This window comes from Nematolebias whitei, chromosome 1 (assembly GCF_014905685.2).
Source record: "Nematolebias whitei isolate Nwh7 chromosome 1, NemWhi1, whole genome shotgun sequence".
NCBI classification, from domain to species: Eukaryota; Metazoa; Chordata; class Actinopteri; order Cyprinodontiformes; family Rivulidae; genus Nematolebias; species Nematolebias whitei.
In genome coordinates, this window is record NC_056498.1 from 83072924 (window position 1) to 83088660 (window position 15737).

Genomic DNA, 15737 nt, shown 5'->3' on the forward strand with positions numbered 1-15737 from the left:
GAGAGACCCTGCATTTCTATAGCACAATCAGATAGAGGTATTATCCTGTTTTTCTCGGCTGCGGCTGTCCTCAGCTCCTCGAACAGTTTAGCTGACATAATTGTTATGTCTGCCCCACCGTCCAGGAGTGCTTCGTGTGTGAGGACACCTTCGAGTGTTACTGACAGGTACGCCTTTTTGGCGGCCCCCTTTCTGATAAAGTTACACAGAAACCTTTTGGTTTTTTTCTGACGCTTTTTCACGCGTTCAGATTTATCTGTGTAATCTTGGTTTGTCTGAACCGTCAGCACAGCTGTAGCTGTTTCTGCGTGTTCAGCCTGCGATGACTGGTCATCGTTTGTGTGTGTGATTACCCCCCTTTCATCCGATGAGGGGTTGTTTGAGGCAACAACAGCAGCGTCTTGGTGTGTTTCACCGACATCTGTAGTGTTGTCATTCGCGCCCAGAGATGCTGTAGTGAGTACCTCACTGCATAGTGCTTTTGGTCGGCTTCCCTTGTCAGTGTGTTTCAAATCTTCTAACATTTCACGCAATTTTTCTGTCTCTTCCGAGCTCAGAGGTGGAGGGCCTTTTTTCTGGGATTTTTGTGAATTTTTCGCCTCTGGACGTTTCGTCCGAGGTGGGGGGCGGGTAGGTACGTCTTTTTGGGGTTCCTCTCGGTTCCCATTTTTTTGCGTCCTCCGCTGGTCCCATTTACGATAATCACGTTCGTCCTCTGAAGGAGGAGCCTTTTTATCCCAGCGTGCACCTTCATGATGTGGTTTGTTAGTCTGAAAATACTGCCTTTTTCTCCCTTTTTAGGAGGGGGTGGCGATACACGCCTTCCTTCTAATTCTAGGGAGTGGGGTTTAACCTTTACACCAGGAAACACTTCTATGGGCGTCTTGGCATGACAACGTGCCTCAAACACGTTCACAGCGCACTGTTTAATCTCACTGATGGATTTTTCTCTGTAATTTGCCATCATTTGCACTGACGTTTGAATGTCAGGATGGAGATTTTTGCTGAAAACAAATTTAAAACCTTCTTCTTCCTCCATTCCGGTTTCATTTCTGCTACCAAAATAAGCTTGGAAGATTCTTTTGTAATAAACTTTTGGATGTTCATTCTTGCCCTGCGTGACCTTGTCTGCGGCTGGATACCCAGCAGGCCCTGCGCAGGAGTCGTACTCTTTGATCAGAGCTTCACACAGAAGTTTGTAATCCCTTCTCGTTGCATCTGGTAGACACTCGATGAAGGTAAACACCTCTCTGTCCGAAGTGAGTCGTATCAGACTGATTTTATCTTCTACCGTAGCGTTTGGATAAGCTCTCAATCTGAAATCCAGATCTCTGAGGTACGCTTTTGTTCCAGCGGAGCCCAACGGTTCAGGGATGAAACGTTGTACATATTTTGAGATTTTTTGCAAGTCATCCATTGATGGAGAAGATATCAATGGTCTCACATGCGTGATCAGTTGTGGGGGTGTTACTCTGCCCGTTTGTGTAGGTGATTGGATGGGTCTAAAAGCACCATGTGAGTAAAGAGGTCGTTGAGTAATTGGTGTATTAGTCCGACTTTGTTCAAGGTCTGGTTTGGATTCCAGGTCACCTTGAACAACATTCTGACCTTTTTCTATTGCTGCTATTAGTTTCGCCTCACAATTTTTTAAATGTTCCTGGGATGTACAGTAGTCACCTTCTAAGCGCATATGTAGCTTTTGTAGATTTTGTTTATCTATTTTGCATTGTTCCAGTTCAGTTTTTGCAAGCTGCAACTGTTGTTGTAGCACATCGTTATCTGCACACGTGGCTTGGTGCACACGGTCTTTGTCCCTTGCTTCGGATAGTGACGCCTCAAGTACTTGTAGTTTGCTGTTCAGCAAATCAATTTCTGCACTTGTATTTTGCTGTTCTTGAGACATCTGTTCATAATGTTGTCTTATGCGGGCCTCGTGTTCACGTTTAAACTGAAGGACGTATTCTTCAATTTCCTGAGCAAACACTATTTCACTGTCTAACCTTTGTTTGAGGTAATCAGCTTTCTCAACAGCCTTATAGAATGATTATTTCAGCAAAATTGCAATTTTAGCCAGCTTTTCATAACTTGACTTTGTGATTTCTGTAGAGGTCACACTTTCTGCAACCTCCTTCAGATTGTCCAATAACTCTTCTGGGTTCATGCGCTCTGTCTGAATCATATATGAATGTAAGGACGCTCCCAGGAGCGCGAACGCATTCTCCAAGCAGTCCGCCATTCTTTTTGGGTCAAAATCTTTTTCTAACACACCTGTCATGTTTTCACTGTGTAGCAATTTATCTGTTTGAACAGTTGCAAGCTTTAGATATTTTACAGGTAAATATTTGTATTCAAGTCAATGAGTTTTCACACTTATTTTAGCTTTGGGTTTACACAGAAGTACTGTTATAAGTCACTTATTCAACTGTGGGTACCTTTCTCAGGTTTTACCCCAATTCATGAATATTTAAGTAAATGCTCTTTTTGCAGTGTTACTTTTTGTGCTTATTTTCCACAGATACTAGAGTACCAAGCTGTTTTTTAGTGTATTTACTCTAAAACACTGAATTTTTTATAAACCTGCAAATTTTTCTTTAGTCTCACAGCAATATTAGTTTAAAACGTTTTTTAAACCGTTCTGTTCCAGAAATTTGCTATTTTAAACAGTTACTCATCAACCCAGGTGGGTGAAAAGAGAAAAGAAATTGATGATGAGGAATAATCAGTCTTTCTTCAGAAAAACTGTATTTACTCCTGTCCTCCTGTAAAGCTTCTATTTAAAATTAAATAGAAAGATTTTTGTTTAGGTGGCAATTTAAACAGAAAAATCTCTTTTTCCTCATAAATTTACTCTTATTTAGTGATTTTGCAATTAAACGTGTATTATCCTTCAAGCAAAATGAGTAAACTATTCAACTCTGTGAATATTTGTAACTGTATCTGTTTTTTTAAAAAGTTTCTAATTTTATTATGAACCTGTTTCTCAAGGATTTATCAGTGAATAAAATTTTTTTGGTAAATGCTTCTTTGCATAAATACCTATTACTTTTTAAAATGTAAGATAACAGTGTTTTATTCAGCTTTGAGGAAGTTTGTTAACTCAAAATTGCCTTACAGAAAAATAAAAAAAAACGTTTAATTTCACTCTTTACCTAAAAACGAAGTGAAACCTGTGATCTCACGTCTCGCCAGGAGATGTCAGTATTACCTCAACAATTATAACTCCGTCACTGTTTGTGTTGTCCACTAGGGGTGCTATAACTTCCTGTGGCGTTCGGTTGACATCCTGTTGTTAGCTGCTTAGCTTGAAGTTAGCTTCGGCTAAACTCGGTTAAAATCAACATTTCTGAACGGATTTTTTACACAAAAGTGGCAAAATTTCAACAAACACGACTTCTTAGCCTGAACATGAGTTTTTGGAACTATATAGCAGCTTCATTTAGTGATTTTAAGCGTAGTTAAAACTCCGGTCGTTAGCTGTTTAGCTTAAAATTAGCATCGCTAGCGTTGTTTAAAAACATCGTTTTTTGACGAATTTTAAACTCTAACGTAGCAAAATTTCAGCAAATAGCTTCGAAGCATTTAACCAGTGTGTCAACAATCACTTTAGAGGCGTTTTTCAGCTTTAAAAAGCAGATTTTATTTCCCTATGAAAACGAATTTCATTTCCGGGTCACGTGACTGAAATCACCAATGGCAAAGCAGCGCAGGGTGAGAGGAAGTGACGTAGCCACGCCAGTCAGCCTTCTCAACCAATCAGAGCGCTCCACAACAGCGAATTCAACCAATCACGAAGCGTTTTCTCCAACTAGCAAGTTAGATTAGCGTGAAATAGTTCGTCACTTTTTCGTCTTTTAAACCATCAAAATGCACTTTTTCTGTTAAAAATTGTAACGAAACAACTCCTAACTGTGTCCTGAGGCGGCGCTCAGCTTTTAAAACGTTTATCCATCTATTCAAAATACTCGTTCAAACTGAACAGAACCGAACCCACAGCCGGGTCTTAGCAGAACCTCGTACTTTTAAACAGAATAACGTCTTCCACAGCTCATCAGCTTTTAGTTACACGTAACAGACGTACAATTTCAGCTTTAAAAAGACATATGACACACAATTTCAGCTCTTAAAACATTGCCAGCCCAACGCTTAGAACATGCAGCGTTTGCTTGAAAGGCGCAGCTCCGAGCGCGCAGCTCCGGCTGCGTTAAACATTCACAGCTGATAAACTGTTACTTTTTCAACATGCCAACATTTAAATCAATCTTTACACGAATTAACAGTCATTCATGAGACGTGCGAGCCACCAGTTTGTAGTGAGTCACGTGGGTACGTGCCACTAGTTGTATGACAAATATATGTGGTATATATTTATGCATACTTTTCACGAGTTCCTCATCTTTCTGACTGTGTAATGTCGTGTGTTGAGTTCAACAGAAATGTAACGAGAGACGTTATTACCTTTGACCCATCAAATGAATGGAGTCATTTATTTTCAGAATCAAAGTTTAACATCAAACATTTACATTAATTTGGCAAAATATGAAAATAATAACAGACAGTTTCACAAATAATGAACTTCAAATCACTCGGCGGTGATTTGAGGACTTTGCTTCAGATATTTCTAAAATATCTGTACTGATTTATGAGAGAGAGGTGAGTTTAAGATGAAACGGAGATTTATCTTACAGAGGAATATGTGAGGGAATTTAATCTGTTTGACCAGAAATTGCACGCTTCGTCAGATCTCAGCTCGTCCACGGTACACTTGGTCGAAGAAGAACTTTACCTTGTTGAAGTTCATCAGCTCAGTAAGAATCCTTCAGACTTTTCAGCGTCTCCGTTGAGAACTGCTAAAATCCTTGGAGAGTCGTGCGTGGGTCGTTCAAACAGAAATTATAATTCCAAGACGTCTCTGGATCATCTTGAACGCGTTCTGCATCCAAGAATTCTGAACTCCTTTCATTCTTTAACTCTCAGCAACTCTTCATTGTCTAAAACTCTCAGACTCATAACTCTCTGGAAACTCCAACGCTCCAACGCTCTAGAACTGTTCAGAACTAACTTGAACTGGAAAGTTGCCACATTTTAAATGGGTCGACTTCCGGTTCAATTTAGAGCTTTCTGATTCGTGGATGTACCAGAAAGAGGTGTGGTTTTGACGTAAGGTGTTTATCAAAAGTCGAGGTCAGAGAATGAAATTTGTTTAACAACTGACAGAGAGATTATTGCAAAAAGCAGACTTCGTGGAGTCTCTATTCTGATTATCTTCTCAAATAGTTAAACATGACATTTCTTCTTCAGTAAACATTTAGTTGACCGAAGCTTCAACTTTCACATACTTACGACTTGGCTCATTTCAGACAGAAAATCAAGAAATGCATATTCAGGTGATTTCTTCTTTGAATGAGGAATAAAAATCATTACTTACTGTTTATGTAAAATAAAAATGAGTAGTTCTTTTCAACCTGTAAGCATTGAGTGAAACTAACACAATTTGATTATCAAAACATTTGTAAGACAGTAATGATTATAGAGGATTGTCTTTTCTGCTTGATTAATTCAAGAAAGAAAGTCATCAGATGGCTCAGACTTATTCAGATCAATGAAAATAACAGTCTCTGTCCATCTGGTAGATTTGAGGTCATCAGGGTCAGATGAGGGTCAGATCATCAGGTCATCAGGTTCACTACAATCTCTCTGACTCAATGGTAAATGGACTGTACTTATATAGTCTTTCTATCATATCAAGCTACTTAAAGTGCTTTACACTACAATTTATGCCCTCATTTACCCATTCATACAGCACTCTACTAGATAATTAGTGCTATAGATCACATTCATACACCGATGGGACACACATCAGAGGCAATGAGGGGTTTAGTGTCTTGTCCAGGGACACTTCAGCATGTGACTGTTGGTGGAATCGAAGCCCCAACTCTCCCACTGGAGGACGACTGCTCCAACCAGAATAATCACTGTGAAAAATCACATCATGTTGCTGCTGATCCGTTTCATATTGCTGCTGATCTGTTTCATGTTGCTGTGTTCATTCGTACTCATCTGCTCACACAGACTCATGTTCGTGCTGCTGTTTGGTGTGTTGTTTGTGTACTATTAGTGCTTAGCACATTTTTAGTCTAATGTTTTTCTTAGTTCATGTCTTAGATCTTATTACTGTTGTTCTTTTACATTTTATACTTTGTTGGATGTAACTTGGACCCTGTGTACACCATTTGGTTCCACTACATGTATCACATGTGGTGCGTATGACAATAAAGAAACTGACTTTGACTTTGAAAAGTAGTATCACAGTCTGTGGCCATCGGAGACAAATTGTTGATTCAGAATTGCAGTAAAATAAGTAAAGTTTCACTCATTAAATTCTGAGTGTTTGTGGCTGTTGTGCTTTTAAGCAGCCAGTTTAAAAACATCAGACTATTTTTGTGTGCACAGTTTATAAAACTGCATTCTTGGCGTTTTCATTATTTTGGTGTCCACGTCTCCCGTACTCATCATGGCTTATTTTTGTGTAAGAGAAGAGCTCAAGAGTAAAATACAGCTCTACTCTTGGAATGACTTAGAGACACCCACTTTGACTCTGTGACTATGTTGGGAACAAAACTGTAGCATTAGTTTTTTTGAACATGTTTATTATTCAAACAGCAGGACTACCTCGCTTCTGCAAGATCATTTACTTCCAGTTTTAAAGAGAAAACCCAGAGCTCAAATACAATGGCAGGTGATCAAAGTTTTTACGTTGTACAATGTATTTCAGAGGAGACCATGAAATCCCTTAAATCACAAAACCTAAATAGTTATTGTATAAAAGAATATTAAATATATCAAAATATCTGTTCAGTCTTTCTGTGACAGGTTTAAACTTTTAATGATGTTTTACTGTGAGGGATGACTCAGTAGTAGTAGCTACTCTATTAAGGACTGGGTTTTCTCACGTATTTCACCAAAATCCCATTGATGAAATATTTTATATATTTTGTGAATTTTACACAACTCATAGCACACTGTTTGTAATGGAGCTACACATTTTGATGCATTGTTTATATGTTTTTTTAAATCTAGCAAAAAGAAAATCTGGACATAATTGGCCATTATCTACTAAATTTTAAATAATCTGATCTGTTCATGCTTATACACTATTGTGCTTTCTTAAAACAATACACTTTTACTGCTGCATAAAGCTGCAATATAAATATGAATACTTTTATTTATTTATTTATTTATTTATTTATTTATTTATTTATTTATTTATTTTCAGATACTTTCATTCTGTAGAGAAAGCTGATTCAGAAAAATATGTTGCTGTTTGATGCTTCTTTGGACCCAGTCATCCAACAGACCCATAGTCTACACAGCACCCCACCCCCCACCCCCCAATTTTTTTTTTTACCACATATAACAATAATAATAATAACAACAATAATGTCTCATGACACCATGAGAAGTGCAATGACGGGATTGAATCTGTGACTTTCGGGTCTACAGTATGTATTAATAATAAAATGTCTGCTTATATATTTTCACCCAGTCTTACATATCAACCACATCTCACCATGGTCTCTGCCTCTGGCTGTTTTTTCTTGTGATCAGGAGCCTTCCTCTCCTTCCTCTTCTTCCTCAGTTGCAGGATGTTGAACAAGTCATCAACCGTCTCCAACTTCAGCCTCCCATTTTTATCCGTCTGCGGTTGGAGAAAACAAACATTCAGGGCAAAAACTCAGCAAATCCTAAACTCTTTTTTATTTTAGGTGACCTTTAACCTTTCATGCTTAATAATAATTCCAAGATGGCTGTCACCTCCGAATAGATTCTAATTTGAAAATATTAGAAAATAACCTTCTCTGACCTAAATGTAGAAGAAGTCTAGAACAAAACAGAAGAAAAAATCTACAAGACCTGTCACAGCGGCATTTACATGCACAAAATCTGCAAAAATCATAGCTAGTACAGGGTTCAACAATTAATAAGTTTACGGAAGACGGATTTTGTATCTCACTGTGGCTGAATTATATCATCAGAGAAAGCAGAACTCTGATATTAGTGATTGTTTGATTGTTTTTTAGCTCCAAAAATATTGAACTATGTTAAGATTTAGACAGTCTTTCATTCTAACATTTAATAAATTAAGTTTTGAGTGCAGAAACAAGATGACTAAAACATGTTATACTCCTAAATACCACTAGGTGGCAGCACACAAAGTGGAACTGCAAATTAAACTAAAGAAACAAATGTTAGGCGGCACAGTGGCGCAGTTGGTAGAGCTGCCACCCCTCAGTGAGAAGGTCTCCGGATCAAATTCTGTCCCGGGGCCTTTCTGGGTGGAGTTTGCATGTTCTCTGTCTGTACAGCACTTTGTTTGGCCTTGTCGCTGTTTTAAGTCCTCTATAAATAAAATGGTATGGTATGGTTCTCTCTACGCATGTGTGTGTTTTCTCCAGGTACTCCAGTTTCCTCCCACCGACCAAAAACATGCATGTTAGGCTGATTGGTAACTCTAAATTGTCTCTATGTCTGAGTGAGAGTGAATGGTTGTTTGTCTTTATGTGTCCCTGTGATGGACTGGAGACCTGTGCAGAGTGTCCCCCACCCTTCGCTCAGTGATGGTTGGATATGGACACCAGCGACCCCAGCGTTCCAAAAAGGAGGAAGCGGGTTAAGATAAATGGTGATAAACACAGACATACATACGGTGATAAACGCATGACCACGACTGAGCACTGGCCCCGTGGCCCGTATATCAAACTGGCCCACCGGGAAATGTCCCGGTCCTCCCGATCAGCCACTCCGGACCTGGCAATGTATTGTGCATTTAAGGAATGCTCATTCTTTCTGACTTGTAGTTTAATAAAAATCGAAGATGTAATACAGATTTCCTGACCTTTTACAGCTAATTTGACCTTTAGAAATGGTTCCTCCTTTGAAAGCCCAAATTAAATACTATAAACACAGAATAAGTGTGCTTGTGCAACACTGCAGTGTCAAACTCTCTTAGCAGTTGGACTCACATTTAAAGCCACCACATTGATCTCCAGCTTGCTGCCGTTGTTCCCTTCTTCCGAGGCATCTTCCCCCACCTTCAAGTCCTGCTGCGACCTGTGGTTATCCTGCTTCTCCTGATTGACAGCTGCCTCGTACACACCTCCATGGAAGTCACCAGCATCCTTTCCTTCTGACCTCTTACCAGTCACCTGGAGGAAGGGGGCAGAGTTATTTAGGCACAGGTACTCTGTCTGAAATACTCAATACCTGAATTAGAATTGAGCTGATTTGACTAAGAAAATGTGTATCCAGAGTGCGACTGATGTTCTGCTGCTCTCATCCCTAACACCCCTCGCCAAGGAGCAGCAGTAATATTTAGTTTGTTTCTGTGCACTTGTTACCAAAATGTCTTATGCTCTAACAAACGAGCTTTCATTAAACTTGCAGAATAGAATCAACGGATGCGCATCAACTTTTGGAGTCAAACAGTCAAAACGCAATAGAGACTGCCTAGAAAGGGCCGTCCATTATTATTCACCTGAAAAGGGTCATGCTCTTCTATCAACTTTAATGTGGCCCAAACCACAATGTGTACCCCCACAAATGTTATATCAAAATGACCGGCTCGTTACCGTGATGCGTGTCGTTACTTTTATTTGCATTACGAGTTACCACGGTGACGTAATTTGCAAACAAAGACACCATTTTTCTCATTGAAAAAGCCTGACAGATCTCTTAGCCTCTAGCTGCCACAGTGAGGTCACATGACCTCGAGGGAAGAGGTCTCTGAATAAATCTCAGTCATTGAACAAACTCCCACCACATCTTTTAATTCCAGCAGGATGCAGCACAGCAACAGATTTGCAAGAGTCTTGGTAAATCATCAGGTGTAAACATCTCCAAGGTGGGACGGACCATTCCAGGTGTCGCTGACCACACCCACCTGGATACATCTCCCTTCCTCTGGATGCAAGAGGAATTATTAGCTCATTGACTCACTGACTCACAGGTTGAAACCTGACTACGAAGGAGAATTTCACACATGCAGCGTGCTCCGTCTCAAAGAAGGTGAAGGAACCAACAACCCATCAATCAGAGTGACATCATCATCAAAACAGAGGATATTTTTGTCCAGCAGTAGTAGCTGAGTGTCCCTCAACACAAACTTTAATCATCACGTGATATTGCATCAAATGGTAATGATTTTTTCAAGATTTGACCAATAGACAAATCTTTCCTTTCTTAGTATAAAATGATCTTAACCCACAACCCTGGTGTGGGACACCAGGTGCTATGCATTTTCCATCTTTTTGGTATTGACCTGATGACCCTTGTCATGAAATCAGACTTCTGTTCACACTGTTGCCTTACTGGTGTAAACAATGGGATGGGTGGGTACGTCTGACAGCTGCTTGCAGGGCTGCATGTCGGCCCACCCCACCCATCGTTTTCATGGTTTACTAAAAGTTGTCTGCTTGACAGCTGCAAAACTCTACCGGCTTCATGTGATGTTCATGGAAGTAGCTGTGCTGTGTACAGTTTTTATCATACAGTTCAGCGCAGTCTGTCTGGGATCCTGACTACTTTGTGGGGCCGTTGAAATGTTTGAAAAGGCCATGTCCAACATAAGGAATATGCATGAGCTAAGCTTTGACAGAGCCAGACTCCTTTTTTGAAGCGTATTTATGCTTTTAATTTTGAAACCTCTTCTTGTTTGCTCTTTTATATTATTATTTTTTTTACTGTTTTTACTTTCAATCCTAAAGTCTGACAACCCTCTGAAAAAGTCTAAATTGAGATTACATGAACTCTGAAATGATGCTAAATCTATTAGGACAGCAAAAATAAATATATATACAATGTGTATATATATATATATATATATATATATATATATATATATATGTGTGTGTGTGTGTGTGTGTAAGAAAATCCTGCTGGATAATACAAAAGTCAGTAAGGTAGCATCAGCTGAACCTGTTTGACATGATCCTTTTCAGCAGCAGAATGAAAAGAGACAGCAATTCTCTATGCAGGGGCAAAGATAGGCTAAACTGTAAGCCACTGTACAAAAACTATAAGTTTTATCAAATATATTCTTGAACCATGAGTAGAAGAAAGCTTTTGGCTCATAGATTTTCATGTAACTTATGTAGAAGATGTGCCAAGTTAAAAAAGACTATTCACTTCCTGCTTTGAAGACAAAACTCTGATAAGATGGAAGCATGTAGGAGTCTGGGTGCACACACTCTGCACTCTTTGGGATTTCCAAGAAAACCATCATTCCTATGGCAGTGAAAGGCAGACTGGGTGAAAAAATACTGCACAGTTTTGGATGTAAAAAAAATTGTATAAGAAGTACAAGAATTGTGTGAGTAAAAAGAGTTTGCAAAAACTCTGGTAACTTGTAGCAGCTCAGATAATGCTGAGTGACATCATCACACTAAAATTTAGTGGCAAAATCTAAAAAATGATGCAACTTAAACCATGATTGTGTAAAAACCATTCAGCACATCCAAATGCCACTTCAGTTATAAAGTCTAACTTTCTGTGACCCATTTAAAGTTTGAAAGATGTTTCTGCTGTGAAGCATGACCGAGCTCAAACTGCAGAATATTCTAGCTCAGTTCACCAAAATCCTGCTGTCGCCTACGTGGTCCTTTTCAGTTTTTTGTGGCCTTCTTTTACACCATATAATACACAGATTAAATTGTCTGATAGGTTTCCCAAAGGTGTAGGGAAGTAGCAAAGCAAAAATTGTCATAAAAAGAAGAACACGTAATAATACATAGACATCAAGACTCCTAAATATGCAATAAAACCATTGAAACCAACCCATCTGGAATGATTGAGTTCCTTTGCCTTATTTTATCTACTGGTTTTTGGATCTAGTATATAATCCTACACAATATACACAACTACAATCTCTGTTAATACCTTATTTTTCAATATCAAGATATCTATTTGATACAATAATCCCCCTTGTTAGTTTAAAAACATTGCAATAAGATAAAAGACCAAACAAACAAACAAACAAACATTTTTCTGGTTAATTTTAAAGTTCTAAAGTACATAAAAAAATCTCAATCATGTATTCAAATTTTCCATTTGGCTCACTCCCCTCCTTAATAATCATTATTGGTACCAGTTAATGATCCCAGCTTACCAGCTCTTCCACACTGAGCAGTCCCATTCCTACCCTGGATCTGTGGTGGTTTAGTGGCTCTGTGGGATCCTAGAGGTAGGTTTAAGTCCACTGGTGTCCACAGCTCTTAGCTCTTATATCTGTCAAACCTCAGTAGGAAAAAAAGTTTGTCATTGAGCTCAGATCATATTACAGTTTTCATGTACTCATAAGGCACGCCCAGTGCTACCAGCATATCAACACCTAACCCCCCACAGCCCCCAGTCCTGTCCAGTTTGGGCATCAGTGTGTAAAGATATGGGGAGAACTAAGAGGTGCCACTCTGCTTATAATGCTGCTGTATGTAAATTTATTTTGTTGGATTTATTTCTTTTTGTTTCAGAGTAATGTTGTCAACAGCAAAAATAGAAAAAAAAAAAAAAACATAAATATTTAATAAATTCAAATTTCATGCTTAATAATCCAGGTAAAAAAATCAAACAAAGTTAAGTCAGGTCCTCTGGATGGTTTCTTTTTTTTGTTGAAACGTTTCGTGTTTCATCCAAAGGACTTCATCAGTGCGAGGAGCCACACCAAACTCAGAGGCCATGGCTGCCTCAGAGGAGTCGACGGGGGAGAGGGTGGACTCCAGAAACCATCTTATCACCATCAAACTGGTTGGTCCACTATGGGAGTGTGCTGCTTGTGGGACTAAGTTTGTTGTGGCTCCTCAGACTGATGAAGTCCTTTGGATGAAAGAAGAAACGTTTCAACACAAACCGTCCAGAGGACCTGACTTAACTTTGTTGGATTTATATTTAAATAACATTCTGCTTTTCAAATGATAGTGTATTTCTAATTCTAGTACTTTTCTAATTAAATGTGTTTCTTAACAATTTAGACTTTACGTAACAAATTTTATCTTTAATTAAAATGTCAATGTGTAAGCATTAAACACACCTGTTTCTGTTCACCCATTATTATTTAGTTTATGTCACAATTTGTTATTTGTCTTCTGAAAAACAAAAAGTTCATGAAAATATTTGGCTCAATCTGGAATAGTGTGTTTTAGGTAGAAGTTGCACAACATTGTTGAAGATGTGAGGAGGCAAAAGAGCGATGCTTTCTCCTAACCTTTCTACATTTATATGCTTTTTCTAAACTGAGGGGTTTACTGACCAGTAACAGCTTATTTAATTTATTCACCCGTTTCTAATAAGAACTCAATCACTAAGTAGAATTTGTTAATTACAGGGAACTCTATATTATAACAAATATCTACCTACATGAGGAGAAGACCAAATTTTTCTTTGAAATTTTATTACAAAAATAACTAAATAAAAACTGAATCGTCAACAAAAACAACAACAACAAAGTAACAAAGAATAAGAATTTGGAAAATAACTAATTTTGAAGAAGTATTTGTTTAGTTAATACTTGTACTTAATGATGTAACACTCTAAGATAAGTAATAATGGTTAATTTTCTTTCATCTAAAACAAATAATAATTTTTTGGACAGAATTTATTTTGGTTTTTATACACACAAGATAAAGTGTAACTATTAGATAGTTTGCTTTTGGAATTTGGATGAGAGATGTTATTGTGTCATAAACTCTCAGAAATCGGTTTCTCAGAACACACCATTGGTTGGTTCTCTAACTATCTTTCAGACCGGAGGCAATGTGTTCAACATAATGGTACTTCCTCCAGTTATTTAACAGTCAACAATGGTATACCACAAGGCTCAGTCTTAGGACCCACCCTCTTCACAATCTACATACATAATGTAGGTAAAAACATCCCTAATGCATCCATACATTTCTATGCTGATGACACAGTTGTTTATTGTCGAGCTAAAACTGTTGCTAAGGCTTTTCAGCTTTTGAAATCTGCATTCAACATCATCCAGACTGATTTGTTCCACCTCAAACTTGTCCTAAATGCCGACAAAACCAAAGGGATGCTTTTTTCAAATAGGAAGTTGGTCGCAGCAGTTCTTCCTCCGATTTTATCCTCAAATGGTGTCCCCATTGAGTTTGTTGATTCCTATAAATATTTGGGTATCTTGGTCGACTCACATCTCTCTTTCATGTGGAAAACTTGGTAAAGAAACTGAAAGTAAACTGGGTTTCTTTTTCAGAAACAGATCCTGTCTAACCCTGAATGCTAGAAAACGCCTTGTATCTGTGACTTTCCTTCCCTCAATTGATTATGGTGACATTATTTACATGAACGTTCCTACACGAACCCTGCAGATGTTGGATGCTGTCTATCATGGTGCACTAAGATTCATAACTGGCTGTGATTATCGTACCCACCATTGCACTCTGTATTCACTGGTTAACTGGACATCATTAACTTCACGCAGACTCTCTCACTGGTACATTTTCATCTTTAAATCACTTCTTGGTCTGCTGCCTTCATACATCTCCTCCTACATGTCTCTGCATGAGTGCAGCTACAGCGTGCGCTCTCAGGACATTATTACCTGCAGTGTTCCCTCAATGAGGACTGAACTAGACAAAAGGGCCTTCTCCTATTCCGCTCCTGTTTCCTGGAATAAAAAGATTTGAATCTCTTGGCCTTGACCTCTCTAAGTGTCTTTAAGAATCTGTTGGACAGCTGGCAGGGTCCAATGCTGACATGTTCCTGTTTTTAGTTTTCTACATTTGTCTTGGAATCTAGCTGTTTTTTTTTGTTTGTTTTGTTACCTTTTCCTTTTAGCCATCCTATTTGTTAAAAAAAAACAAAAAAAAACAAACAAACCTGCAGTATGACTTTTTATAACTGTTTATTGTTGTTGCTGTTGTCCATTGTTGTCATCTTTCTTTGTTGAAATCAGGTCTCTCTTGTAAATGAGTCCTCGAGGCTCAATGGGATTTACCTGTCTAAATAAAGGTTGATTGATTGAATTTGACCAAATTAATTTATTGGCACATCAAGCAAGGAAATGATCAAGTATGAGAACAAAAATTGCATTGATGCCACCAGGTCTCAACGTCTTACCAGGTCGGCGCTGTGGGCGAGAAGTCATTCTGTTTCTGAGGCGGCTGCTGGCTGACTGGATCCAGATGTGGCACAAGGAGAGGACAGGCCAGGGTGTCGTGAGTCACTGTGACTGCCTCGGGGTGGGAAGGCAGGGCTGATCAGCAACCTGCTGTCTTATCTCCAAGTCATGACCTTTCTGTAGTTAACTATTTGTCTTGGCTTTAAGAAAAAATATTTCTGAGCAAAACTCGTTTATCTTTTTTGTTTGCCCACATGCGATACGTAGAACAAGACAAAATACATCAGGATGGGGAGAGGACCGAACACAGAACTGTCCCACAAAGCCTCAGTGTTTTGTGACCGATCAGCTCCAGGAAAATGTTTTTGAATTCTCTGACGCTGTTCAGAGTCCTGTCCCGTGAACAAAGCTTGTTCTGCTCAAGAACTTTACACACAGTTGTCGTGTCACTTCAAATGGATTCTTTTCTGAGAATAAAGCTAACAAAATATATTAAAACATATTTTAACATGTCACATGATTTCATAATACTAATAGCAAATAATAACAATCATAAATCATTCAGAAACTGTCCAGATGACCTGACTGAAAAATGTTGGATTGTATACCT

The 15737-nt window shown here is 38.6% G+C and overlaps 1 protein-coding gene across 1 annotated transcript in view; it reads right to left on the reverse strand.

The window, feature by feature from the left end:
- Positions 1 to 12187, reverse strand: part of LOC119420440 (ankyrin repeat domain-containing protein 1-like) — a 30032-nt gene extending 17845 nt beyond the window's left edge. The window contains exons 1-3 of the mRNA XM_037687838.1: positions 12161 to 12187; positions 9021 to 9203; positions 7568 to 7696 (exon numbers count right to left, since the gene is read on the reverse strand). Coding sequence (XP_037543766.1) covers positions 7568 to 7696; positions 9021 to 9203; positions 12161 to 12187 — 339 coding nt within the window. The remainder of the gene's footprint in view (positions 1 to 7567; positions 7697 to 9020; positions 9204 to 12160) is intronic.
- Positions 12188 to 15737: the final 3550 nt, after the last annotated feature.